At 55.6% G+C, this 24,886-nt stretch overlaps 12 protein-coding genes across 12 annotated transcripts; 6 read left to right on the forward strand and 6 right to left on the reverse strand.

The window, feature by feature from the left end:
* Positions 1-297: 297 nt before the first annotated feature.
* On the forward strand, positions 298-3,824 carry LTR77_009588 (uncharacterized protein; the record flags this gene model as incomplete). The annotated part of the gene is made up of 2 exons (XM_064806814.1): positions 298-1,610; positions 1,943-3,824. The coding sequence occupies 2 exons, from the start codon at positions 298-300 to the stop codon at positions 3,822-3,824; spliced, it is 3,195 nt and encodes a 1,064-aa protein (XP_064655119.1).
* A 326-nt stretch (positions 3,825-4,150) lies between these two features.
* LTR77_009589 (uncharacterized protein) lies at positions 4,151-6,174 on the reverse strand (the record flags this gene model as incomplete). Its single annotated transcript, XM_064806815.1, has 4 exons — positions 4,151-4,593; positions 4,643-4,977; positions 5,036-5,968; positions 6,023-6,174. The coding sequence occupies 4 exons, from the start codon at positions 6,172-6,174 to the stop codon at positions 4,151-4,153; spliced, it is 1,863 nt and encodes a 620-aa protein (XP_064655120.1).
* A 752-nt stretch (positions 6,175-6,926) lies between these two features.
* Positions 6,927-8,861, forward strand: LTR77_009590 (uncharacterized protein; the record flags this gene model as incomplete). Its single annotated transcript, XM_064806816.1, has 5 exons — positions 6,927-7,024; positions 7,078-7,585; positions 7,687-7,738; positions 7,790-8,221; positions 8,278-8,861. The coding sequence occupies 5 exons, from the start codon at positions 6,927-6,929 to the stop codon at positions 8,859-8,861; spliced, it is 1,674 nt and encodes a 557-aa protein (XP_064655121.1).
* Positions 8,862-9,045: 184 nt separating this feature from the next.
* LTR77_009591 (uncharacterized protein) lies at positions 9,046-10,385 on the reverse strand (the record flags this gene model as incomplete). Its single annotated transcript, XM_064806817.1, has 4 exons — positions 9,046-9,631; positions 9,683-9,798; positions 9,910-10,153; positions 10,228-10,385. The coding sequence occupies 4 exons, from the start codon at positions 10,383-10,385 to the stop codon at positions 9,046-9,048; spliced, it is 1,104 nt and encodes a 367-aa protein (XP_064655122.1).
* A 610-nt stretch (positions 10,386-10,995) lies between these two features.
* On the forward strand, positions 10,996-11,665 carry LTR77_009592 (uncharacterized protein; the record flags this gene model as incomplete). The annotated part of the gene is made up of 3 exons (XM_064806818.1): positions 10,996-11,135; positions 11,200-11,445; positions 11,506-11,665. The coding sequence occupies 3 exons, from the start codon at positions 10,996-10,998 to the stop codon at positions 11,663-11,665; spliced, it is 546 nt and encodes a 181-aa protein (XP_064655123.1).
* Positions 11,666-11,697: 32 nt separating this feature from the next.
* On the reverse strand, positions 11,698-12,606 carry OTU2 (OTU protein; the record flags this gene model as incomplete). Its single annotated transcript, XM_064806819.1, has 2 exons — positions 11,698-12,065; positions 12,123-12,606. The coding sequence occupies 2 exons, from the start codon at positions 12,604-12,606 to the stop codon at positions 11,698-11,700; spliced, it is 852 nt and encodes a 283-aa protein (XP_064655124.1).
* Positions 12,607-12,785: 179 nt separating this feature from the next.
* Positions 12,786-14,101, forward strand: LTR77_009594 (uncharacterized protein; the record flags this gene model as incomplete). Its single annotated transcript, XM_064806820.1, has 2 exons — positions 12,786-13,164; positions 13,227-14,101. 2 exons carry the CDS (start codon positions 12,786-12,788, stop codon positions 14,099-14,101), a joined length of 1,254 nt encoding a protein of 417 aa, XP_064655125.1.
* A 381-nt stretch (positions 14,102-14,482) lies between these two features.
* LTR77_009595 (uncharacterized protein) lies at positions 14,483-14,966 on the forward strand (the record flags this gene model as incomplete). The annotated part of the gene is made up of 2 exons (XM_064806821.1): positions 14,483-14,521; positions 14,583-14,966. 2 exons carry the CDS (start codon positions 14,483-14,485, stop codon positions 14,964-14,966), a joined length of 423 nt encoding a protein of 140 aa, XP_064655126.1.
* Positions 14,967-15,188: 222 nt separating this feature from the next.
* On the forward strand, positions 15,189-16,597 carry LTR77_009596 (uncharacterized protein; the record flags this gene model as incomplete). The annotated part of the gene is made up of 5 exons (XM_064806822.1): positions 15,189-15,220; positions 15,275-15,350; positions 15,402-15,803; positions 15,859-16,071; positions 16,127-16,597. The coding sequence occupies 5 exons, from the start codon at positions 15,189-15,191 to the stop codon at positions 16,595-16,597; spliced, it is 1,194 nt and encodes a 397-aa protein (XP_064655127.1).
* A 602-nt stretch (positions 16,598-17,199) lies between these two features.
* On the reverse strand, positions 17,200-17,745 carry MBF1 (multiprotein-bridging factor 1; the record flags this gene model as incomplete). Its single annotated transcript, XM_064806823.1, has 2 exons — positions 17,200-17,526; positions 17,587-17,745. The coding sequence occupies 2 exons, from the start codon at positions 17,743-17,745 to the stop codon at positions 17,200-17,202; spliced, it is 486 nt and encodes a 161-aa protein (XP_064655128.1).
* A 960-nt stretch (positions 17,746-18,705) lies between these two features.
* On the reverse strand, positions 18,706-21,072 carry LTR77_009598 (uncharacterized protein; the record flags this gene model as incomplete). The annotated part of the gene is given in 2 exon segments (XM_064806824.1): positions 18,706-19,676; positions 19,689-21,072. The coding sequence occupies 2 exon segments, from the start codon at positions 21,070-21,072 to the stop codon at positions 18,706-18,708; spliced, it is 2,355 nt and encodes a 784-aa protein (XP_064655129.1).
* Positions 21,073-23,418: 2,346 nt separating this feature from the next.
* Positions 23,419-24,834, reverse strand: LTR77_009599 (uncharacterized protein; the record flags this gene model as incomplete). Its single annotated transcript, XM_064806825.1, has 2 exons — positions 23,419-24,775; positions 24,806-24,834. 2 exons carry the CDS (start codon positions 24,832-24,834, stop codon positions 23,419-23,421), a joined length of 1,386 nt encoding a protein of 461 aa, XP_064655130.1.
* Between the last annotated feature and the right edge of the window lie 52 nt (positions 24,835-24,886).

Below are 24,886 nucleotides of genomic sequence, written 5' to 3' on the forward strand. Positions count from 1 at the left end.
CTCGTGCTGAGAGGCAGTCTCTCACGCAGAGATCGTATTGCCAGAGTCTTCCCAGGACGTACGCAGGCTGGAATCGAGCTACCACGGCATACCACCACACACCACAACATCCAGCAACGGCACACTTCTACACCATCGCCTTCACCTCGTAAACTCACTTTCTACGAACCGATTTCTGTGGCTCGAAGGATGCTGCTCACCCCGCTTTGAGCAATCACGTGATCGCAGCCTTCCCGCGAATCAGGGCGCAGCAAACTCGAACGCCTCACCCGACTTCCGCAAACCCCAGCCGTCACCATGGATCACCACCAGATGCCCCGCGGGAACGAGGGCTTCTCCAACAATAATCTGTTCGGCGATAGTCAGCAGTACAATGCATATGACAATCTCTTCCAGACTGGAAACGAGCAGAGTCCGTATGATGCTAGCTGGGGCGTAAACGCCAGCAACTTCCCGGCCGTGTCACGCACCCAACCCCAACACCTGTCTGCGCCAAGCTGGCCGCAGAATGCGAATCATCTTTCGTCCTCCCACATCAGCGGCCAGCAGTCACCGTACTCACGCCCTCTCTCCCACAGTCCAGCCCCGTATCCGCAGAACGCATTCAATAGTTACGGCGCGCAGCAGGGGTTCCACTACCGTCAACCACAGTACGACCCGTCTGTCGTCACACCCCAGAGTCTGAATCAGAACTTCAGTCCCTACTCGACAGCAAACTATGCAACCAACAATGGCGCCACAATCGCACCACACGCATTGCAGCACGAGAACCGCTCGCCAGCCTACGGTCACAACCCTTATGGAACACCGACATTCCCTGCGAACAATGCCCGTCCACCCAGTGCTGTCCAGCCGGCAACTGTCGACCAGCACAAGCTTGTCGCCTCTATCCCGGCAGCAAACAATGCTGGCTTCTTCTCCATCGTCAACTTCGATGACCTGTCTCGGGCCACGAAGTCCGAGCGCATGGGCAGTTTTCTAAATATCGGTACCGAAGCACAGAACTGGGAAGTCAATCGCGCTGCACTACCGGCGTACGTTCCACGTAAGTCTCGCAAGGAGTTGTGCAAGGCCGCTGGCAGCGACCCAAAGCTTCTGGCCAAGCTCCGGAAGAAGGTGGTGAAGCGAGAGAAGCCTTCAATCATCGCTCCCCGCACCGCCTTGCCCACTTCCACGGCTGGCCAGCCTTTCAACGGCAACATCAAATACGAAGGCGACTCCTCAAGTGCTGAAGAGTCTTCTTCTGAAGATGATGATGACGACTCCTCCTACTCCTCTGATGACAATGTTGAGTCCGCTCCACTGCCCGCCAAGCGCCCAGACTCCCCGAAAGCTGCAACCGAGTACGACACCATCAAAGCTCTCTGGCGCAGCAAGCGCCGCTCACCAACGTCCGAGAGCATCAGGAAGGGTCTTGTTGACTTCTGGGAGATCGCAAAGACCGTCCGAGATCGGTGGAAGGCCGACACTGCAGCAGTCACTGACGCCGAGGAGAAGAAGCGGGTGAATGAGATCCCGCTGCTGAAAAGCCGAGTCAAGGATCAGCGTGACATGATGGAGACGGCCTTCACGGCTGCTTTGCAGCACGGTCACCGCGACATTGTTGAGCTGTACGTATATCCTCCCTCACCCCTTCCTTCCAGTGTGCACTGCATCATGACTGTATTATCTTACATACCTCCGTCGACACCATCAATGTCGCGAAGCACAAGCAAGTGCCAAAGCGTCCTGGTGTGCTCAATGCCATCATACGCGTAGTCGGCGTTCTGAATATAGATTTTGCCAAGACATGAAGTCGCTTTAGCCCTTGGCTGGCGTCCGCACGTGCAGTGTCTCAAAGTCTCACTATACTCAAGACTACACAAGACTACACAAGAATGCTCCACTTAATGGATTATTTCCAGGTCGCGTTGATATCATAAGCTAATTCATGTGTTCTTAGATTCTCGCAGAACCAAGCCTTGATGTTTCTCTGCTACCAATTCCTACTCGACCGCCAAAAGGAAGAAGATTTCAATGGCCCGCTCTCACGCGCGATACTGGAGGTCGTGTCGATGTCCACAACGATGAAAGCGGAGACGTTCGAGAAAGTCCATCTTGCCAAAGTCGTGCCTCGCTTTGTCAGGCGAGGGGACGTGAAGACGCAGTACTTTGCGAAGAAGATCGTTGCGAACGCGTCTGCCCCAGATGCCGACAATGGTGCTGCGACGGATGCGAAGAAGGTGGCTGCCAAGGTCGGTGCTGGTTCGCCACCCGGGAAGCGCGCGGAGCCAGAATCTGTCGCTGGAGTCAAGCGTGCTGCAGCCGCAGCTGGAGAAGGGTCTGCGCCCAAGAAGGCCGCAACAGTAGCTAGCAAACTGAATGGCGGTCTTACGGCAAGCAAGCTGAACTCGGCGTCCAAGAAGCCGTCTTCATCTGTAGATGCAGCGAAAGGCACAGCGCCGGCGCCGGCAGCAGCTGTCAAAGCGAAGCAAGTCACCGCGAAGCCATCGAATTTCTTTGCGAGCCTCCAGTCAGCGTCTAAAAAGCCGAATGCATCCAATGCGAGCAGGCCCACGGCCGGCGCGATGTCGGGACCACGATCAGTATCGGCAACGCAATCAAGCGCGCCCAAGTCGACTTTCTCTTTCACCGAGACCATGGCCAACCTGTCCAAGCCGAAGGAAGAGAAGCCTGCCGCCAAGCCAGTACAACAGGCCATCAAGGAGACACCGGAGGAGAAGACGAAGCGCCTTAGGAAAGAGTCACGTCGCCATCTCCACGTCCGGTTCAAGAAGGACGACGAGCTAACCGAAGTACGTCTTTTCTCTCACGATCCAGATGAGGAGCGTGGCCACAACGCCAGCGAAATGCGCGACGTGGACGATGTCGGTGGAGAGGGCCGCATGTTCAAGCAACAGCACAACCTGATGGAAGTCGATGAAGAAGAGGAGGCGCCTGTCGAGACGGAGGAGAAGCTGGTCGAGTACAAGGCGCCTAGCGAGATCGACTTCATGGAAGTCGACGAGGGATCACGCGAGCTCAACTACAAGCCATATGGCGGTGGCGTGCTCGAGCCGGAATCCGAGGAGCGTGCGAAGCGTAAAGATTATGAGGATAACAATCTCATGGTCTTCTACGCGAATCCAAGCGACATCCCTCCGAATCCACGTGAGCCGTATGATCCGTACAACGGCGAGACGGTCACCATGAAGCAGATCGCCCCGCCGGAGGAGAAGTGGGCTATCCGGGCCAGGCAGACGAAGGTTGCGCAGAAACAGCGGCAGTACGGCAGCGCGCCACAGCCGACGATGGGCCAGAACACAGCACAGCCGTTCGATCTATCGAAGCTCTACCTCGGGAACCAGCAGTACGGCCAGCCCGCACAGCAACAGCAAGCTCCCACCGGGGTTAGCCCCGACCTCGCGGCCCTGCTCGCCCAATTCAACCAACCAGCCGCCAACCAAGCCGCACCTCCGCAGCCAGCAATGGGTGGTCACACACCTCAGTTCCAACCCTCTGTCCCACCCATGCAACAGCAGGCCCCTCAACAGACCCAACCGACCATCGACCTCGCGGCCATCCTCGCCTCTATCAACAACAATAATCAGCAACAAAACACCGTCCAGACAGCCTACAACTACAACAACGCCGCTGCACCGAGCATGCCAGGCTCCTCAGGGGTCTACGAGAACCCAGACCGCAAGCAGTGGCGTGAAGGAGGGGCAAAGAAGCCGAATGGGGGTAATGCGGAGCAGAGGAACTACAAGACGAAGGTGTGCAAGTATTGGTTGGAGGGGAAGTGTCAGAAGGGGAGTGGGTGTACTTTCAAGCACGAGAGTTGAGAAGGGTCAGAGAAGGAAGCGGGGTTGAGACGGGGTGGATGGTAGTGTTGCTTAGTGTGCAGAGGCGTTGAGATGGGGTTGATTGAGAAATGGGAGAGGTACAGCATGGAAGGGAGACTTCCTTCAAGACACACTACAGGGTGTCTACACAGACGGCACCATTCGCTGCTGTCGGCGATGCGAGCGCTTAGCTTCTAGCATACCGTAGCTACAAACTTGCATTGAATCATTCAGGATACTCCCAACGTCCCATCAAGCTCTCTCTGCTTCTCCTCTTTGTTCGAACATACCTTTATCGTCCTGCCTTAACGCACTAAGCCATATCGTTATAGTTCTTCCTGCGCCTGCGCATCAAAAACGTCACCGAACAAATCTGAGAAATCTGCTGGATCGAACTGCGGCCAGTTCTCCCAATGCGCGAATAGGTCCTCGCTGACCGACTCTGCCCCCTTCTCTGCACTCGCGCCCGTCCCACCCACAACTTCAACACTCGTCGTAGTCGCGGGCACTACGCTCGTCTTCCCACTCCTACTCCCGCTGAATCCCACACCTGTCCCTGCGCCCGGAGACCGTTTCTGCATCATCGTCACCGTCATCTTGAACCCCATCAAAATCCCATGCAAACTCTTTATCAGCTTCGCAGTAGCCGTGAGGATGCACCCCTGACTCATCGCAGCAGCAGTGCCGGCCGTGGCGCTCATGGCCTCGAGGCTGCGGGCCAGTTGGAGGAAGAGGATCGTTTGGATGTCTATGCGGTCGTGGAGGCCGCCTGCACGGATGTGAGTAAGGAGGAGCTTGGGGTTGGATAGTTGGCGTACCCCATCCTTTCAACCGCGCCGCCTGCTGTTCAGTGATATCCTTGCACGTATACAACATCCTCGTCGTCCACTGATGCAGTGGAGCAACGAACGGTATCCCGTTCAGTGTCAGAGTGTCAGCGGCAGTGACGAAGTTGGCGAGATCGAGTTCCAATTCGTCGATCCGCGTGCGGCCGTACTGTTCTAGGAATTTGCGGTGGCAAGGTCGGTCGGGGTCGTCTTCGGTGTGGGCCGTGAGTTGATGGATGATGTCGTTGCTGACGCCCATTGCTTGGTCGGCCTGGATGGGCAAGTGGTGGGAGGCGGAGTGGGCGCCGTTCATGACTGCGAAGAAGCTAGACAGCAGAGCGCAATCAGCGAGGTTATAGGTTCTGGGGGTGCCAGACTTCGTACAGTGCACAGCCCTTCACTCCCTGCATCATAAGTTCGGACGTTAGCAGATATCTCATAAGCGGCATCGAGAGACGAACGTTGTGTTGGAGACGCAAATCCGCTGCTGCCAGATGCATCACGGCGTAACCCATCTCAGGCGAGCAATACTGAGCCTCCAATGCATTCTGTATCGCAGCCTGCTCTTGGTTTATGAATGCTTCGTGAGCATTGATGATTTGACCTAGCCGTCTCAGGTCTCTCCAACTGTCCGATAGCTCAGTCAGCATGTGCAGCACTTGCATTTGACCATAGTTAGTGCTATGTGGTAGTATAAGCTCTACCGGCATGCGGCCAAGTACCATTGCTAGAACCAGTGCCTCTACTGCCTCCTGTGCGGATGCATCAGCATGTTGGAACTCGAAGGCTCGTTGCATCAGCGAATTGGATATCGTTTCGTGAGCGATACTCAGCCGTATCCAATGCAGACACTGGAACATAGGCTTTCTGAGAACTTCATCATCAGTCCCGAATCTGTGTAGAGCTTCCGTCAAGCGAGCCGCAGCGGTATCGTAGCCCAGCTCGACGCAGACTTGCTTGGCGAGGAGGGAGCATGTGACGGATTTCACAGCTGGAGCAGCTGCTGTCTGACTGCTAGTAAACACCAGTGGTCGATACTGGCTTGCCAGAACCAAAGCCAGGACAGTCCAATTGGTACGCGAGAGCGAGAATAGTACTTGTTGGCCTGTATGGAAAAGCAGCGCCCTTACGGCTGGTTGCAATGTCCGGTGTGATGTGAGCTGAGCGGATGGGACATCCAACGCTAGGTCGTAGAGGAGGTTAAGGAGGAACAGGGCAGATGGTCGCTCTACTCGGCCGCGTTCAAGGCTTTCCACTTCATTCCGTAGATCAATCAAGTTGGGAATGTCCGGATAATACAGTCTATGCCAAACAAGACTACGGTCACGGCATTAGTGTATCCAATTTCGTTGACGTCTCGGGATCACTTACTGCCGATCCAACAAACCGGTCGAACCTTCGTCAACTAGCTCCAGAGCAGAACTGCGAACAAGCGGCTGCGATCCAATCGAGGCTGCAAACGAGCTGTCCCTCGCAAGCAACGCAGGGAGCAAGTGGAATGGCGAAAAGCTGGCTTCGATCATCTCACTTCTCGTAGGCTTTGATCCGGCATGTGCATCGCCAACAGCTTCCTGCCGAGATAGAAGAAAGTTTCCGACATCGTGCGGGTTGTCCAACTCGACATCGTTGCTTGTTCGGCTGTCCAGGGTGTTATGAGTTGTTATTCCATCTTGATCTCCAGTTCTGTTGCGCTTTACGGCTGGTCGTCCTAGGCTGAACGAGATTCCGTCAGCTAGTGATGACACGGAGAAGCGTTCCGGCAGCGTACTGACGTGGTATAGTCGACAACACAGCTGAGACCATTCTGTCTACAGCGTGTACAGGCCTTATCAGGCGGCTGTGGTTCGCTTGACGGTAGGATGCTCGTGTCCGGTAGAGCACATCGAATCCGTCTCGAACGGCATCCCAGGCATATCAGTCGGCTATACTTCTCTCGTCGCCGCTTGCTGAGTGGCTCGGCCATGATTTGTCTAGGAAGAGGAAGGAAGAGGAACAACGAAACGCGGGGGAGGGAAGCAGGAAAGGCATCGAAGGCAGAAGCAGAGCAACCAACTTGGCGGGACAGGTCCAATCAACGCGTCGATTGACCCGGCGGTGGTGTGACCGGATGAGAAGCTTGGTATGAAGCTGAAGAGCAACGCTCGAAGTTTCAATGTTGGGTCCGTGACGGCAGCTTCGATAGCTCTTGTCCCTCCGTGAGGACTGTGTATTTAAAGCCCCGAGAAGATATTCGATATGGCGAACATACTTGAGCAGGTCAGGAAAGCCAGCGACAATGGTCCAATTCCTACTGTTGTTGTTGCTTGCTGCAACCGTGCACAGCATCTGCGTGCCATCGCACGATAACCACGTCGTTCAACTTCCCACAGGAAGGTAATGCTCATTGCCCATCGATGGTCCATGTGGCCAAGCTGACCGATGTCCAGATACCATGGAAGGCATGACCCTAGTTCATCGACAACGACCTACTTCTCCATCCCATATGCATTCGCAACTCGCTTCGAGAAATCCAAGCCGATCGAAGAGAAGCCAGACGTTTCTAGAAGCGCAGTCGTAGATGCCAGTAAACATGGCCCGGCTTGTCCAATCTTCAACCTGCCTCCTCCATACGACAAAGGGTTCGGAGCGCTGCTCGGCGACCAGCCTATCAAGCCGCAATCCGAGGAATGCCTGACGATGGACATATACGTTCCCGATGGCGACCACAAGGACCTGCCGGTGTCCCTCTTCACTCACGGAGGAGCTTTCCTGGTCGGGTCCTCCTTCACATACGACATGAGTCCGCTCGTCGCAAAATCTATGGAGCTTGGGTTGCCGATGATTGCGATATCGATCCAGTATCGGCTGGGACCGCTCGGCTTTCTGAATCCAAGCAGCTTGGGGTCGCAGAGCATGGACCTGGGTATTCTTGACCAGGTCGAAGCGCTCAGATGGGTGAGTTGTCGTCCGGGCTATCCACAGCTAAATCTGGTCCAAGAACAGACTAAACTATGGAGGTCTAGTGTCCCACGAGCTGACGAGCACCTCCGATCCAGGTCAGGAGAAACATCCAAGCGTTCGGAGGAAGTCACAAAAGAGTTACCATCAGTAAGAATGTCAGATCTCCGGGGCCAAGAATATATTCCTGACTATACAAAGGTGGCGAGAGCGCTGGTGGTGAATCGACGCTCTATCAGCTCCTGTGGACAGACGAAAACTTATTCCGCTCGGCCTGGTTGATGAGCGTGCCGTCATCCGGCCAGCCATTCCTGGCGCCTCAGCCCAGCTTCAAAGACGACTTGGTCAAGTCGTACGCCAAGGCTTGTGGTTGCTCTGGGACCAAGTCGATCCATGCGGCAGTTGCATGTCTTAAGTCCACGGGGCCGAAAGTCATGGTGAACCGGTCAGCGGCATGGGAAGGCAGTCAAACTAGTCTCGGAGGGTTGATCCGCCACAACATGTTCGACACCATTCGAAAGCATAAGTTCCCGAAGATACCTGTCGTCTTCTCAGTCACCCGGGACGAGGGCACGGTTCTAGCTCTGGGCTTCGAACCAGATAGTACCGAAGCCACGAAGAGAAGTCTTGCCGGTGGGTCACCTCTGCGCTGTAGTGTTTGCTGCCATTCAGCTGAGCGTCGTGATTAGGTTACATCGCCGGAGCCGGATTATCAGGACGCAAAGCCGCAAACTTCGTCCAGCAGCTGTTGAAAGCATACCCAAACGATCCGGTTTTGGGCAGTCCGTTCGACGCAGCAGACACCGACTATGGCTTCGGCTCTCATTACAAGCGGGCTGCCGCTATGGCGACTGACGGAACATTCGTGGAGCCTTGGTACGAATATCTCCAGACCTTCTCGGAGCGCACCAAGACCTTTGGACTGCTTTGGAACCAGCCTGCGCCAAAGACGCCTCGATCGTTAGGAGTCAATCACGGGGCAGACCTCAGCTTCTATTTCCCTTTACTCGCCGGCGAAGATAGAGATCCACGCAAGACAACTGAAGGGCGACGTTTCGTGAACGCTCTCCAATCCGCGCTGGTCAACTTCGTGCATTATGGCGATCCCAATGGCTGCGTGGCAACTGGCCAGGGAGAGAAGTACACCTGGCCTGAGTACTCGAAGAATGGTCAGGTCACAGTAATGTCAGCTTCGAACATTACTTCTGAGCCACAACCACGTCGGCCTGGGTTCGACGTCTTTCGTCGCTTCTTGAGGCCAGGATCCCTGTGATCTGTAGCCGAGAAAGGTAGAAGTGTGGGGACTGGTTGGCTTGTGTGCTTGCGGCTGAAAATCATAAGCGCCGAGATTGCAAATATGAGTCGTGTTGCAGGGAGTCTTTGTCTGAGTCGATCAGAAGGGCAATGGGCCTGTGATTTGGAAAGATGTTCAGCATAATTGACCTTCTGGTACGCAGCTATATCGAGCCTTCAGAGCTGCTCGACGCAACGCTATCTGTGCTTCTTGCAGGCTGGTCAGCGTCTTTCTTACTTAGCACCACTCGATCACACCATGAGCACCAGCTCCTGTTCAGACGATCTTGTTCCCGCTGTAGAAACTTTGACGTCGCTCGCTCGTCTTCGTACTCCTTCACAATGGCTCCAACCAAGATACTCTTTTTGATCTTTCGCTGTACTGTGCCACCGATCCCGACCACCTCGCAGGTCAAGAAACTATTGCCTGTGAAAGTCCTTGCATCAAGACCAGTCTTCTCCATCTCGACCTCCAGTGCCGCGAGCTCTTTGGGGTCTAACTCGACTTCCTTCTCAACAATCCTGGCATTGAGGCAAGCGCCGCCGCGGCCGCACTCCACACCCTCATTGCCTTCACCAAGACCAGCTCCGATGCCCCCGCAAGCCCCGTACCTCGTGCGCCATGCCCACCCGCGCATGTATGTTGTATCTGTGGTTCGAAGAGTCTGACCACATGGTCGGCAGATCCACGGGATCTCGTCGCAGGTACATGGAGATCGGACGAGCTTCTCGTGACTATCCACATCCTCGCTAGAGACTTGATCAGCAACAAAAGGATGACTGATAGTCCGCTGAGCGTACTCTGCAGGCTTGGCAGCCAGTGTATGAGGCTCGATGTTGCTTTTCATGCACTTGCGGCACAGCCTCCTAAATCGGCCTTTGAGGACGTTCGGGGTCGGCTGCTTCATCACGCAGTTCTGCTTGGGTTAGTTGAGGTCTTGGGTTTTCAAGGTTGTCGTTCGTACTCGGCAGACAGTCCGGCCACATCTGCGACAGTCTCCTACCATATCTCGAGCGCAAGCGCCTACCCTGCCACCAGAGACACGATCAATCGTCTCGCCCGTTCGCGCGTAGCTCGTCCATTGCTGATAGCTGGCTTGCAGAGCATCGCCGAGACGTGCAGCTGGATGGGCGTTCTCGTTCGCACATCTCAGTGTCTGTTCTTTGAGGGTCGTCCGATATTGAAGCAGATTTGCTCGAGCCTGGCGACAAGTTCGCGAGAGCTCGTGGAGTGTTGTCAAGTCCACATTACTGGCGATTGATGATATCACACTGCTTCAACGTCAGTATCGCTCCCACTGGCCAGACACTCAGACTAATGTAATCCTCTTGCATCCTTCACTTACGGATAGCATGACAAGGCAGCCGAGAAGAGAAGGTCATAGTTCGGATTTGGTCTACTGCTGGCGGCGTCTTGGTAGGATGATGTCGCCACCGTGCCGTCGCTTCGATCCTGTGTTTCATCTTCACAGCCATCTTCATCAAGATTGACGACTCTCACCATGATGTCGAGCGAAAGGCTCCTAATGAGGGCATTGAAGCAGTCTCCAGCTGCTCAGCTTTCAACGAGTGTGGTTTTATGAAGGTGGATGTTGATGCTGATGTTGGTCACGGTCAAGGAACGGAAGGATCCCGAGGTCGACTCTTGGCAAACCAACTTCACTTCACGCTGTGCTCCCATCTCATTGCGCCATCCCGATCTACACAACCAGGCTGCTTCACGGACGAAAAGAAGTGTCAACGACGGAATACTGCCAAAGAAACAAGACTTGGCCCATGTCTCCACATCTGATCGTGAGTAAGTTCTGGTGGTGCTATTCTGAGACATGCGGCCGCACTGCCTTGCGGATTGGGGCCAGTATCTGGGGCTGTTGCTTAATCGCTGGATGGCTATATTTACAGGACGGCAGTGTCTGCCTTGGCATATTAGCTTGTCCTGCCACCTGCTGCTTGCATATTGACTGCATGTCAGCGGGAGGATGTAAGAAAGCGACCCTGCCGTTGCAACGCCTCAACTTTGCTTCCCGCTTCGTTCTTCGTAACAGTCTTCTGCCTCCGCCCGACCGTCAGCGTTTCCTGTTCCTGTCTCATCACATCGAGCCCGCTTGCCCAGCATGTACAGCGAAAAGACGTGGAACAGCTGGGTGCTGATTCCACTATGGATCGCCCACCTGACGTTCCTGCTCATCTTCATCGGCGTACTCGCTGTGTCCATGATGGAGTACGCTGGCGATCACGAAGGGCAGAACAACGGGTAAGCGCAGTCCCTCAGACTGCTCGAGAAACGGCCCCATCCAGCTTGCTGACCGCCCGTGTAGCACCCTCACCGCATTCATGGTCTTCTTCTTCATCGCACTCATCATGTCGCCGCTCGAGATGGTGCTGCAGTCCTATCGAATGCTCCAGCCATGGCTATACTTGAGCTTCCAGGTGTACAAGCTGGTGATCGCGATCATATTCACGATCGTCGAGATTATAGAATACACAAACCAAGACTGGACGTCGATTGCAGGGTGGATCCGAATTCTGATGATTTCGTTGATTGCGGTTACTGTGGTTGTGGGGTAAGTCAGCCTGTCGCGCCGTCTGCCATGGGGAAGAAATTGACTGACCTTGCTGTTCAGAGCGACGTTCGTCCCATCGGTAGTCTATGGCGCCATTGTGGTGCACCGCCGCCGGAAATCGCCAGATTACGACTACGTGAAAGAGCGGAACAGCGAATACGAGATGGCAGTGGAGTCCCGTCGGCCAAGGACCACTCTCGCCAGTGGTGGATTGAGGTAGTTGCAGGTATGGCAGCAAAGGTCCACTGCCATTCATCCTGCTTTTCTCAGGCTGTTGTAATGCTCTCCAAGTCCAAAGCCATGCTTGTAATACCCTAGCCAGATGGCTTTCTCGCCGCTCCCTCCCTCGATCTTCTCTACCCGGCCGAAGTCTTGAAGCACATTGATGACGGTCCCGTAAGTCTTCGCCAGCGCGAGAAGCTCCAATTGCCCTCCCCATTCTCCAGTATCCCGGATCTTGTGGAGATAGTCCGGCAATGGCTCCTCAAGGAATGGCACAAAATCGTCCGAGTTCTTCTCGATGTATTCTGCCGCGGCAGACCGTACGAGCTTGTACCCTGCAACATCAGGCATGTCTCCTGGCGTTGCGCCCAGTGGTATTCTCAAGTGGTCAAGTTGGTCTGCGACAGCGGAGTAGAGACAATGCCCGTCTGCTCGGATCTCCTTCTCCTGCAGACCTCGTGCCTTCATGGCCTCCAGCATTCTGCTTCGCTCCTGCTCCTTAAGATCCGGCAGATTCTTCGCCTCTTCTGCTGCTTTTCTGGCTGCCTCCTCTTGTTCAGCTGCTCGACGTGCAAGGCGTGCTTTCTGTCGGTTGCCCTTCTTCGGCCCTTGCGCTTCACCGTTTGGCTCGGATACTCCGGTGCCGGCATCGCCGGCTTCTGCTGTAGCGCTGCTGGCTGTCTCATCGGCGACCGCAGTCTCCGTGGTTTGGGTGGTGTCCAGCGTCAGATCGTCCAGAGCTTCGACTGTCACAGCCGTATCCTCGCCGTTCAACGCAGCAACCTCGCCCGCTTGCTTCTCTTTCAAATCTGCCTCCAGTCGATCACATTCGTCGTTCACGCCTTTCCGTGTCTTCTTGCTGGCCTGCTTCTTCTTCTGCGTGATCCGGCTTTGGAGATCTCGCTGCTCCTTCCTATGGCGGGCTTGAAGCTCCTCCATGTTGCTTCCAGTACTCCAGCATTAGAGTAGTTCTGCGATAGGTACAGTAAAAGAGCAAAAGATCATACAACTTCTGCCCGTAGAGGGAGTCATGTGAAGCAGATATCCACGCTAGTGAAACTTTCCCAATTGGGCAGTTACGCATCACTTCACTCCCCACCTTCCACATCCTCTGCAAAATGGCAGACCTCAAGACATGTCCACCGTTGACGCGCTCATCGGTGCAAACCGCACACAAATGTATAAAGCAGTACATCCACGAGACACCAGTCGCGACCTGCTCAACGCTGAACTCGCTCGCGTCAACACCTCAAAGCGAACGATGTCCAAGTAGTGGACCAAATGTGGCCGCCGAACCTGCACCGCACTCGTCAGCGACAACAGAAAGGGCTTCTGCGTATACTGCCAGCCCTAATGTTCGTCTGTTCTTCAAATGCGAGAACCAGCAGCGAATAGGAGCTTTCAAGGCCCGAGGCGCATTTCATGCCCTGGGCAGGTTGATCGAGGAGGAAGGGATTGATAATGTTAGAAGGAAGGGCGTGTGTACACACAGCAGTGGTACGGCGCATCCCCATAGAGTCTTCACTCAGGACTAACAGCTGACCAGATCTACTGAACAGGTAACCATGCCCAAGCCCTCGCCCTGGCAGCAAAGACACACAATGTCCCCGCCCATATCGTAATGCCTAAGATCAGCACGCCGTCGAAGATCGCTGGTACGCAGAGTCTAGGAGCCAATGTCATATTTTCAGGCTCAACAAGCGAGGAACGCGAGGCCGTGATACAAGAAGTGATTCAGAAGACTGGTGCTACACTAGTCCCTCCATACGACCATCCGGATATCATGCTAGGTGCAGGTACACAGGCATTGGAACTCGAGCAGCAGGTCGTGAACTTGCTCGTTCAACAGCCGGGCCTTGGTATATCTGGCAAGAAGGCGTTGGATGCTGTCGTTGCCCCCATTGGAGGTGGAGGCATGCTGAGCGGGATAGCTACAACATTGGAGGGCACAGGTATCAAGGTCTTTGGCGCCGAGCCGAACTTCCAAGGCGCAAATGACGCAGAACGAGGCCTCAAACAAGGCGAGCGGATTGAGAAAGTCAAGACATTAACGATAGCGGACGGCTTGAGAACGCCTGTGGGCAAAATTCCTTGGAGCATATTGAGCGACAAATCAAAGCTTGAAGATATCTACTCGGTCGATGAAGACCAGATCAAGGCTGCTTTGAAGCTGTTGATGGAACGTGCGAAGCTGTTCGTTGAGCCATCTGCTGCGGTTCCGTTGGCTGTGGTGTTGTACAATGAAGACTTTCGAAAGATGGTTGAACGAGAGGCTGGTGAAGCTGGGTGGAATATTGCCTTGGTCTTGTCGGGAGGCAATACTACGGTCGAGGCTATTGCAAAATTGTACCAACCACCATCGGCCACTGCAGAAAGGGCGGAGGCAACTGTTTCGATGGACGGAGACAAGAAGGCAGAGAACGTTGCCGGTTAGACGATGTTAGAAATTGATCCTGCTGGTTACCTCTCATTCGCGATGCGAGACACACCCTCTTCATCGACACTGCTTCCGTTGACACGTCGACAGTCCCTCCTTCCTTCCCCTAAGTTGCCTTGGCTTTCGGATACGCGGCCTACCTGGCCACCTCCGTCGGCGTGTGATCCGTCAGTCGTTTGATACAGAGCAGGCGCAACGAAGGCACGCGCTCCTCACTTCACTTTGCTCTGCCATCTCCTTCTCCTCCATCTCCTTCTCCTCCATCTCCTCTACATCATCATCCCTCAGAAGCCATCCCATCACTCAGCATCTTTTCTTGTTGTCTTTCATTGAGTCAAACTTGCAGCGGGCACCAGGAAAGAAGCAGCAAACGGCACCATGTCCAAGCCAGCAGAAATTGCAAGCCCCGGCCACCGTGTACGTTCGGCATGCCCATGAGCTCCTACCTTCACTCGCTGACCTTTCAACCGAACTGCAGGTCAAGCTGGTCAAGAACACGAACTTCGCCCGCAATGGAGTCATGGCCTACGCAAAGGCTCTCCGCAAGTGTGAGCCTCACCCTCACAGCCGGCTTTCACCTCACTCTGCTGACCAGACTGCAGTCGACATCAAGCCAACCCTCGCCGGGCCCTTCGACATGATCGACCAAGTCGCCCAACCCGCAGTCCAGCCTGATTCTCGCAGTGGCAAACCAAAGAGAGTCGCACCTCGCAAACTCGTCACCAAAGACGCCGATGGCAAGATCGGAGAGGTCAAGGCAACAGACGTCCAAAACGACAGCGAGTACATTGCACAGGTGGAGATTGGGACACCACCACAGCCCATGGACGTCATCTTCGATACCGGCTCGGCTGATCTATAGGTCTGGTCGGGCGAGCTGCCGAAGAACGTGAGGCTGGCGGGCAAGACGGACCACAATATCTTCGACTATTCGAAGAGCTCGACTTTCAAGTGGTCGGCAGGGCAGAACTGGCAGATTACCGTGAGCATGCCTGTCATCTCAGCAATTGCCTCCGGCTAACAGGTCCCGTCATCGTAGTACGGAGACTCATCATCTGCTGGTGGCAGCGTTGGAAAGGATGTCATGCAGCTCGGTGGGTTGACTATCAAGAACCAGTGAGTTTGCGTTTGACTTCTCTGCGAGATGCATGGCTGACCGGTCCTTTCCAGAGCCATCGAACTGGCAGAGAACTTGTCTGCATCCTTCGTGACCAACCCTTCCGACGGACTTCTCGGCCTGGCATGGGTAAGTGCAAACCCACCGGTTCAGTCTACACAGTGATTGACGTACGAGCAGGGCTCCATCAACACCGTCACACCAATCCGAGTCCGAACTCCAGTCGAGAACCTCGTTGCACAGTCTGCCATTCCTCCCGCCGCGGAGCTTTTCACGGCATATCTGGGCAGCTACAAGGATGCCAACGACCCAGACCATGGCCAATCCTTCTACACATTCGGCTTCATCGACAAGGACGTCGTCAAGTCGACTGGCAGTGATGTCTACTACACGCCCATCGACAATTCGGCGGGTTTCTGGCAGTTCCCTTCGTCCTCTTACACCATCAACGGGACTGTTACAAAGACCGCCGGACGGACCGCAATCGCGGATACTGGCACCACTTTGGCGCTTGTTGACGATGCGACGTGCAAGGCCGTCTACGACGCCATCCCGGGCAGCAAGCTGTCGAAGGAAGTTGGTGTAAGTCGACCTTGTTGGATCATCATCGAGACTGTCTACTGACACTTCACTGCAGGGCTACATCTTCCCCAAAGACACCGCGGCGGACAAGCTGCCAGTCATCGGCTTCGACATTGGTGGCAAGACTTTCAGGCTGAACAAGGAGGACCTTGCTTACGCTCCGGTCGGGAGTGGTATGGTGTATGGTGGTGTCCAGTCCGCTGGCGACTTGCCTTTCAACATTCTCGGAGACGTGTTTTTGAAGGCGGTGTACGCTGTGTTTGACTGCGTGAGTGCCGAACTCTGTGCGAAGACTCTTGGTACTGTACTGACATTGTCAACAGGGCCGCCAACGCTTCGGCTGCGTGCAACGTGTGGAGCCAGACAAGCCCAAGCCGGCCGAGAAGAAGGACGCGCCTGTCCAGAAGGATGCAACCCCAGCACCTCCGGCCGCGAAGCCTGCAGTACCCGCGCCGGCGACCCTTGTTCCTCCACCAGCGACTCCGGCACCTGCTCCTACGAAGCCAGCGGCCCCGCCTGCACCAACCACAGCCCCTCCACCTGTCGCTCCGCCAAACCCGGCGCCTCCCAAGCCAGCTCCGACCCCGAGCCATGCGCAAGCGCCTACCGCTCCTCATCCAGCGCCAGCGCCAGCGCCAGCGCCAACCGCTCCCCCTTCCGCTCCAAACGCCAACGCCCCAGCACCTATGCCTGCCCCGGCAGCTGCGCCGCCATCCGAGCCCGCTTCGGTGCCTCAACCGCCTCCTCCACCTCCACCTCCTGCAGACCCCGCGCCTGATGCCGGTGCAGCGTAGAACTATGTTGATGTTGGAGACCTAGGGCTGTGAAGCGAGTGGGACTTGAGGGAGAGGCGCTGGGGTGTTTGGTTCATCCTGAGTGTACCTAGAAATCTCGATAGAGCATATAATGTCATGACCTATGATCACATACACGTTCGACAGTCTGTGCATTTGCCCCCGAGGTCAGCGGATGAAGTACGAACGAAGGGTCGGGATTCGTAGCAAAAGAAGTGACAGTCAGGTTCTGGCTTCTCCGTGACACAATTACCTGCTACGAAGCCTCATAATAGGCGATGCTGTTCCTCCTGTCTCGGAGAACCATACTATCCGCTTACCACTCCACACTTGTCCGGCAAGCACTCTCCTACCGGCTGGAGCTTCTGACACGTCGCCTGTCGGTCTAGATAGTTTTTGGTTCGGCTGATTCATGATCATTGTTCTCGTGCCATGTCTATCTCGCTAATGCATCAAACCACTCAAGAGACCTCCGCCGTTCGTGTTGGGATGAACGCTTATTGCCATGTCCAAGCCGACGACCAGTCGACCCCACTCCACCTCCCTCCCTACTCTCATCCACCACCACACGAGGCCTCATATAAGCAGTCTCCCTCTGCCCCCTACTTCTTCTTCGGCCCCAACATCGGCTGCCCAATACTCGCCTTATCCCCCGTCAACTTGACATTCGCCGCCTTCTGCAACTTCTGCACCACATCCATGCTCGGGAACTCTGCTCCCGTTCTTTCAAGATCCGCCACATACTTCACATCCACCGCCGCTTTATTCGCGAGGTCCTTTTGCGTCATCGTCGCGCCTTTCTGGTTCTTGAGCTGGTTGCGCGCTTGCGCGAGCGCTTTGGCGACGTCTTCGGGGACTTTCTTTGTGGCGACGGGGCCGTCGGCGCGGTCGACTTTGGTTAGGCGTTGGCCTTCGGGGTTGGCGCCGGCCTAGGAATGGGGTGTTAGTGATGTGTAGGAGGGTTGTCGCCAGGGTTATAAGGGACGTACGTTTGCTGTTGAGTACTTCTTCTCTGTACCTAAGACTGCTCCGCTCCGTTGTGCGGCGTTGAGTGCGCTTTTGCCTTTGATGGTGGTTTCGCGCTGGGCGGTGCCGGGTCCTCGTACTTTGCTGCCGATCTTGGTGACGGACTCCCAGTCGTCGCTCATGTTGGCGGTGTCGCTGATGTGTTGATTCGGTAGGTGATTGAGTGGTGCGGTTGATCGGTCTGCTGGAGGGGTGGGTATGTTGTGTGGAAAGAATAAGAAACAGCTGAGAAGATAAAGTGTTTGGTGAGGTGACTCTGGTGAGCAATCGACACCGCGTTTGCCCGATGACGCTTAGCTTCTATGAGTTTCGAGGAGCACGTGACTTTTGATCCAGTGGCAATATTCACATGCCTAGTGGTACAGGAAGGGTTTAGCAGAGCGGACTGGCACTTCATTCCATAGTGAACAGCATACAGTGAAGCCTGGTGAATAATGCCCAGGACAGCTGTAATGAACATTGAACTTGTAGTATGTACTCCAGGAAGAAGCATAGCAGCATGAATAGCTCATTCACGTTAGGTCTGGTATCTTAAAGTAGGCAGTGGCAAGGCCTTGGGTGCCAATACAGCAGTCTGAACGACGCAACCCCTTTATCTGAGCGCTCCAACACATCAACATCACAACACCACTCCATCTTTACCCCAAGCGCTTCACGGCCATCACAGCTCCCTTCCCGTGAAAATGGATACCCGCATCTCAACCCCGTGACGCAGCGTGCAACGGCCCGGACATCTTCGGTCAGGCATGTCGTGTAACCTGGACATGTGCCGGGCCGACCGATCGATCAGCTCGTCTGTGTTCATGTAAATTATGCTGTGCGGTCGATTGGCTGTAACGGCGTACTGTACTTGGGGGAGACACAACCGGCGCTTCGATGCGCCTTCACACGTGGTAGGCAACCGCCGTGATGCTTAATCGATGGACTGGGCTACGCGAGGTGTTTGACCGGGAGGCGTCTTTTGGTGTTTGAGTCTTTCAGATGATCGGGGAGTGGAGTCCCCGGCGAAGAGCAAGTCATCCGAGAGTAGGCTGTCCGACCCGTGTCTTGTTCGAAGGCAGGTTTCCAACACATTATCTTTCTCACTTCAGATGCAGCACATCAAACCCCTCCCTATAGATCGACTCCCATGCAATACTCGTCGCCGCGTTCTCCTTCCCAAAGGCCTTCACCAACCGTTCGCTCTGCTCAGCATCCCCGTTGACCACCACCTTAGCACTCTCCTTATCCTTCGCTGTAGCCCCTTGACCCCAAATCCTGCTCGAATCGGCGTTCAGGAATGTCGCGATGTTCCGGAACGTCAGTGAAATCCGCTGACCTCCGAAAGCCGTCTCGGCTGGGGCGAGTTCGCAGTCCGGGCGTTTGTCGGCGGTGATGCCGTGGAGGTACTCTGCGTTGGTCGGGAGGGACATGGTAATCATGGAGTTGTGGGGCATGGGGATGCGGTAGGTTGTTCTGACTGGCGGTGGGGAGGATGTTTGAGACGAGCGCCCTGCGCTCCGCTTCGTACGCAGGCGCATCTTCCGCAAGGCGCCGAAGGAGATGTTGACGATTGAGCTGCCTTTGGCGATGTCGAGGGTCTTGTCCGAGTGTTCGGAGATGTAGTCGGTGCCGCCGCGGTAGAGCTGGATGAGGGCGTGGTTTAATGCGTGGCCTACGACCTGCTCTGCGGCTCTGCGGACTTGGTCGACGGCGAGAGTCCAGCGCTCGGTGGGCAAGGTCTGATCAGAAGGGTGGCGGTAGACCGGCATGCTGCCGTCTTCGCCAATGCTTCCTTGACAGCAGACTAGGCGTGGCACTTCGCCTGTTTGGTGATGCATCTTTTGCCATGTGATCTCGTTGTTGAGAGCGTCGAAGATCGTCTCCGCCAGCTCTGGTGGTAGCAAGTCGTAGAGGATACGTGAGCCAGCACTCTCCTTTTGCTTGTCTTCACCTAGGAGGGGCTTGCTTGCTTGAGTGTGTGGAGTCGGATCACTGTCTCTCGGCTTCGCTTGCTCCATCGCTTGTTCGTGCTGGTCAGATGTGTCCTGGTCTAGCACCGACGTGGGAGAGTCTGTTGAATTACCTTGCTGCGCCGATTGCTTGCGCGAAATTTCCGTGTCCGTTGCTTTGGTTTTGTCTTCCTCAACCATTCGCTCGTATGCGGTGACTCCCTCTAATGACTCAGACACTCCCTCTATGCTGCTACGACGGGCTGTTGCTCGCCCGATCCAGCCGCCGAAATAGGGCGTTTCTGCTCGACGGCTGCCGGGTGCTCGGCTCGTGGCGGCGGCGCTTCGTTGGCCGTCGCTTGTACCACGGCTTGCGTCTGCAGCTCCAGTGCTAGGAGGTTCTCGACGTTCAGTGCCAGGCGCTGACCTGGTTTGGGATGCTGCAGCTGGAAGTGAGCTTAGGCTCGAAGACGGCGCCGGCGCAAATGTGCTGCCGTGTAGGTGAGGCATACGTACTGGAGCTGCGAGCAGGTCGTCCTGCTGGTCCTCGTCATCGCTATCCACTGCAAGCGCGTCGATAGCGGCCTTCCCAGCCTCTTCACCAACGGCAACCTCCGACTCTTCATCTTCGTCTTCTTCATCAGATTCAGCAGCCGGGTTCTTCAGCCTCTTGATAATTTCCTTGCTGGTGATGACACGAGCGCCCATGATTTCACGCAACTGCTTGATCGCTTCGTCATGTCTGTCCTTCTTACGATACCCAAGACAGTCCTCCACGAGCGTGATGCTGATACCGTGGCGTGCTGCGTCCATCGCGGTTGCGAAGAGGGACAGGTTGGTAGTACATCCACAGATGTAGAGTTCCGTAACGAACTTGATGCGCAGAGTCATCAGTAGTGATGTCCCAGAGAAGGCCGAGTAGTACGTCTTGATCAGCTGCAGATCCTTCCGTGGGTCGACCAGGTCCTTGATCTGGATTGCGTATTCTGCGCCGAATGAGCCCGGGATGCAGCATGGGGTTCTGTTGGCTGTCCGTGTAAGGAAGAGTTCTTCGTCCGGCTCGCTGTACTCCTCTGAACCCGCCGTGACGTCGTCGGTCTCGGATGAGGCAGGTGATCCAGCCGTCTCGGTTGACAATCGAGCCTTCTTTGACGGCGACGGCGGATCATCTTTGGTGTTACTTTTCGATCGAGCAGGGCTGGCTCGAGAAGATGTAGACCGACGATCTACTTGCGATATGTCTCGCACACCATTGCCGACCACCACGGTATCACCAGACTCGTCGTCCTGGTTGACAGCGCGGTTCTCCACAAAGTGCGAGCGAACCCAGATTACGTCGCCATGCTCGCGGAATTCCTTAACGAGCTCGGTCAGCCGGTCGAGGAAGCCAGTGGAGGTGCTGACCGGCAGCTTGCCCTCCGGTGATAAGAAGTCGTTCTGGAGTCCAGTGAGGATGAGGCCTTTCCTGGTCTGGACAGCTCGTGATTGGGACAGCAGCTCGGCAAATGCGGACGCCATTGGTGACCACTTGGGCAGCTATGCCTCGAAGTACCTGCAGATGTGTCTTGTCAGCGTTTGATGGGAAACTGATGCGGCAGTAGTGGCAGCGGAAGCAGAAGGCAGCCGAACCTGTGTGTCTATCAACAGCCCGAGCTAAGCTGGATGTTTTGATGGATTATTGACTCGAATATTGATGTATCGATGAGCAAACAACGAAATGCTTGCTCCGCTCGAGTGCATGTGAGAGAAGCAAAAAGGAAGAAGACCGCGTGTACACAGCATCACATTTTAGCAAATGAGTTGTCGATACCGACACCGTGGTTCGCTAGAGAGCAATGAGGAGGCACACCGCAGGAAATTGCTAGCACGCGACTCATCCATCCGAGCGGTTACAGGGTGTTGGGGACGCTGTTCTCTAATCGGGTCGGTCGAAGGGGGAGTCTCGTCGTCAAAGGACTCCGGTCCGGCTCACACGAGGTCCTGTCCTGGTGGTGATAGCTCCAGTGCAAATAGACGCTGTGAGGCTGTCTGCCTGTCTGTACGCGGCGATGTCCGCAGAAAGGGCCCGGCGAGGAAGAGGTCTAGGCTCTCGCCATCCTTGTTCAGGCTGGAGGGAATGAAGTGGGTATCGACGTGAGGTTGGCCTGCAAAGACAGACGGCTCGGCAAGGTGCGCCGAGAAAGGCTATACCAGTCCTGCCGGTGAGGCACAGTCGAGACAGTCGACGCCGGATGATGCCGGTAGACAAACGCGGCGAGGGAGCTGTGGCGGGCTCGGCCAATGGGAGGGGTGGTCGAGGTGGTGTTGGAGAAGGATGGAGAAGTTCTCGTTCGGACGGAACGTTTGATTCGGCGATTTGAAGAAACGATGCCTTCTCCTTCTAGGATCTGCGCAGGAGAATGTAACCTTTGACCGACGATGCCATGTGAAAGACGCCGAATGCGGGCTTTGCAAAAATCGTCGGCGATATCCTAGATTGCGTGGAATACCCGGTCCGCTCGAGATGGCGTCTGTGGTTCCCACGTTTTGTGGCACGGGATGTTGAGGTACGTCGTTCTTCTGTGCAACGAGAACGTATTCTTGCCTTCGTCGTCGTGAACAGCATAATTCATTCATAGCAGGTGACAAAGCATCGGTTGGTAGCCGACATCAACCAACATGGATTGTCCCTCCGGCACTGCAACGCCGCCGTTGCTTAACTCGAGACACTACCGTTGAAGCGATCGACAGATCGACATCGAAGACGTTCTCGAACTCCCGTCGTCACATGGCCTTCCTTCCACGCTGACATGTGGTTTAGATTGGCCCGCGCTTATCTGTACTACCTAGCCTAACAAGGCGTTGTCGTGGTTGGACAGGAGGTGTACGACCTGCCCTTGTTGGAATAGCATGGTTAGAGATTGTGAGCGAAGTTGTAGCAATGCAGTCATTGTAAGGTAGGTTTCTTTCAAACAACTCTTCGGCCAACGAGGCCCGTCGCTGATCGTTCGCAAGCTGAAGCAACCTCACCTCCTACTACTCGTCGATCTCTGCTTCGAACAGCAACTGCGAATCTGCTTACAGGACTCGGGAATTGCCTGTTCGCGCGTTGTGTCGCCGAAGACTTCGCATGCGGTGGAAAAAAACCGCAGAAAAAACTCAAGGTCAAGTTCAGCCTACACTTTCTACCTACCGAGTCTGCTCACCGGAAGATACACCGAGAATCCGTGTCGCCTGGATGCAGGCATTCGGAGGCTGGCCTTCGTTCGGATGTCTGAGAGCGTGTCTCTGAAACAACCGTACTGACCGCCGAAAGGATCTCGACTGATCAACATACCATGCCTCCGGCCTATGTGCCTGCAGGGAAAGTTCTCTGCGCAGGCTACCACACCATCCTCATCCGACCCTCCACGACGCCGGACCAACCAGGCAGCCCTATCCATGTGCCGACTCCAACCACCCTAGACATTCACTCTCAGGCCTAGCCCTCCCCTCGAACATGCATGGATGACATGCTGACATCGATGTGGGCGCACGTTATGCTCGCGTGGCAAGCGAGCCGTTTCGCCATGCCGGGGTCGAAGCGTCTGTGGTGCCATACCAAGGCAGGGGTAGCAGGTCGTTACATGGACGGCAGCTTTTCGGTCATTCTCAAGCACCAGTGCCCTTCAGTTCCCTTCGACCTCGCAGGTCTGGTCTCCACCCCTTCCTCAGTCGTGGTGGCATTTTGGTAATGCATTCAGTACTGCTGAAGTTGATTTGAGTTTTGCTTTTGCTTTTGTGGAGGGTCGACGGAGTTCTGCGAGACTGGTGATGCGATCGCGTAGGTGTCTGCGCCATGTGAGAACCGCTGTCATAGGATCAGACCGCTCGTGGTGAACCGCCTCAGCCTCCTGTACTCTTCAATTCCCTCAACCTTTCCGAACTAGTCTCCACCCCCTCCTGAAAACCCACCGCCCTCGCCAGGCCGACAGCCTCCTGATACTTCTTCATCGCTCCCTGCGTGTCCCCAAGCATCTCCGCTAGCTCACCCAGATTATGCGTAGCAACCACACACCCAACATCACATTCCTCCGTCCTAAGCGGTGGCTTGATCTCCCGCGCGGCACTCAGCGCCTTTTGCGCCCAGATCTGCGCATTCTGCACCATCGACTCCCTGGTCGCCATCGGTCCGGAGGGCGCATCAGGATCCTGAATATTCCTACTCTGTGCGAAAGCCTGCGCAGCCCTCGCAGCCTTCGGAGACTGCTGCGCAAGACTCGACGCCAGATTCGACATCAACGTCACCGAATGACAGTCCTTCTCCCCCTTCAAGTTCAAACACTGCAAGAACAACGGCACAGCGAGATAATGCTGCCCCTTCTCCACGTAATTTCCCGCCAGTGCCTCCGTCGCGGCCCCAATCTCGTCGTCGCTCATCCACTGCCCTTCCTGCTCATCCAGCTCCTCCGGCTTCAACCCCAGTGCATCTCTCCGTTGCTTCTCCCTAAAAACCGTCTCGACAGCCCACACCAACCGCTCCTCCGCCCTCGCCCGATCCCATATCGCAGGGTTAGAATAATGCTCCGCCAACTTGACACAAACCGCCACCGTCTTGCCCAACACCCTCGTCCGCTTCACCTCCATCCCCTCCCTATCCCCATACAACTCCAGAAACTTCAGATTATCCCCCCTCATCCGCTCCAGCACCTCAATCGCCTTCTCCCAGTTCCCGATCCGCTCCATCAACCCCGCAACCTCAATCTTCACCCCCATCACCTCGTCCCCCATCGGATCCATCCCGACTTCCTCCGCGACCTGCAGAGCCTGCCGATAGTACTTGACCGCTTCATTCGGCTGTAGATCCGTTTTGGTGAAGTAGATCGCCCGCCGGAGCTTCTTCGCCACGGGCTCTGGGAAGTTGTGGTAGGCGCCGATGATGTAGGTGCGGTAGAGGTGGTTGATGTAGACCAAGGTGCCGGCGCCGCAGAGGATTACGGTGATGGCGAGGGTGAATTGGATGGGGTGGGCGTGGTAGAGGATGCGGGCGTTGCCGAGGACGGTGCGGGTGGAGTCTTTGGCAAAGGTGCGGCGGGGTTGTTGGAAGGGGGCGTGGGGGCGGATGAGAGGGCGACGAGGGAGGGTGTGGAGGGGTCTGGATGAGGTGGGAGGGATGGTGCGGGGGCGGAGTGCTAGCCGGAGGCATGGTGCCAGGAGGGGTCGTCCGAACATGGTGGTGGTGGTGTTGTACAATGAGAGGATACTGAAGGTCAAGATGAACATTGACATTCACATGCTTAGCGCTGGTTTTAGCGCCGGCATGGCGTCATATTGAAGGCTTCCCCGAAGCTCCAGCTCCCCCGTCTTGCTCTCT

The sequence above is a fragment of the Saxophila tyrrhenica genome (genome assembly GCF_035928015.1).
Source record: "Saxophila tyrrhenica strain CCFEE 5935 chromosome Unknown scaffold_18, whole genome shotgun sequence".
NCBI classification, from domain to species: Eukaryota; Fungi; Ascomycota; class Dothideomycetes; order Mycosphaerellales; family Extremaceae; genus Saxophila; species Saxophila tyrrhenica.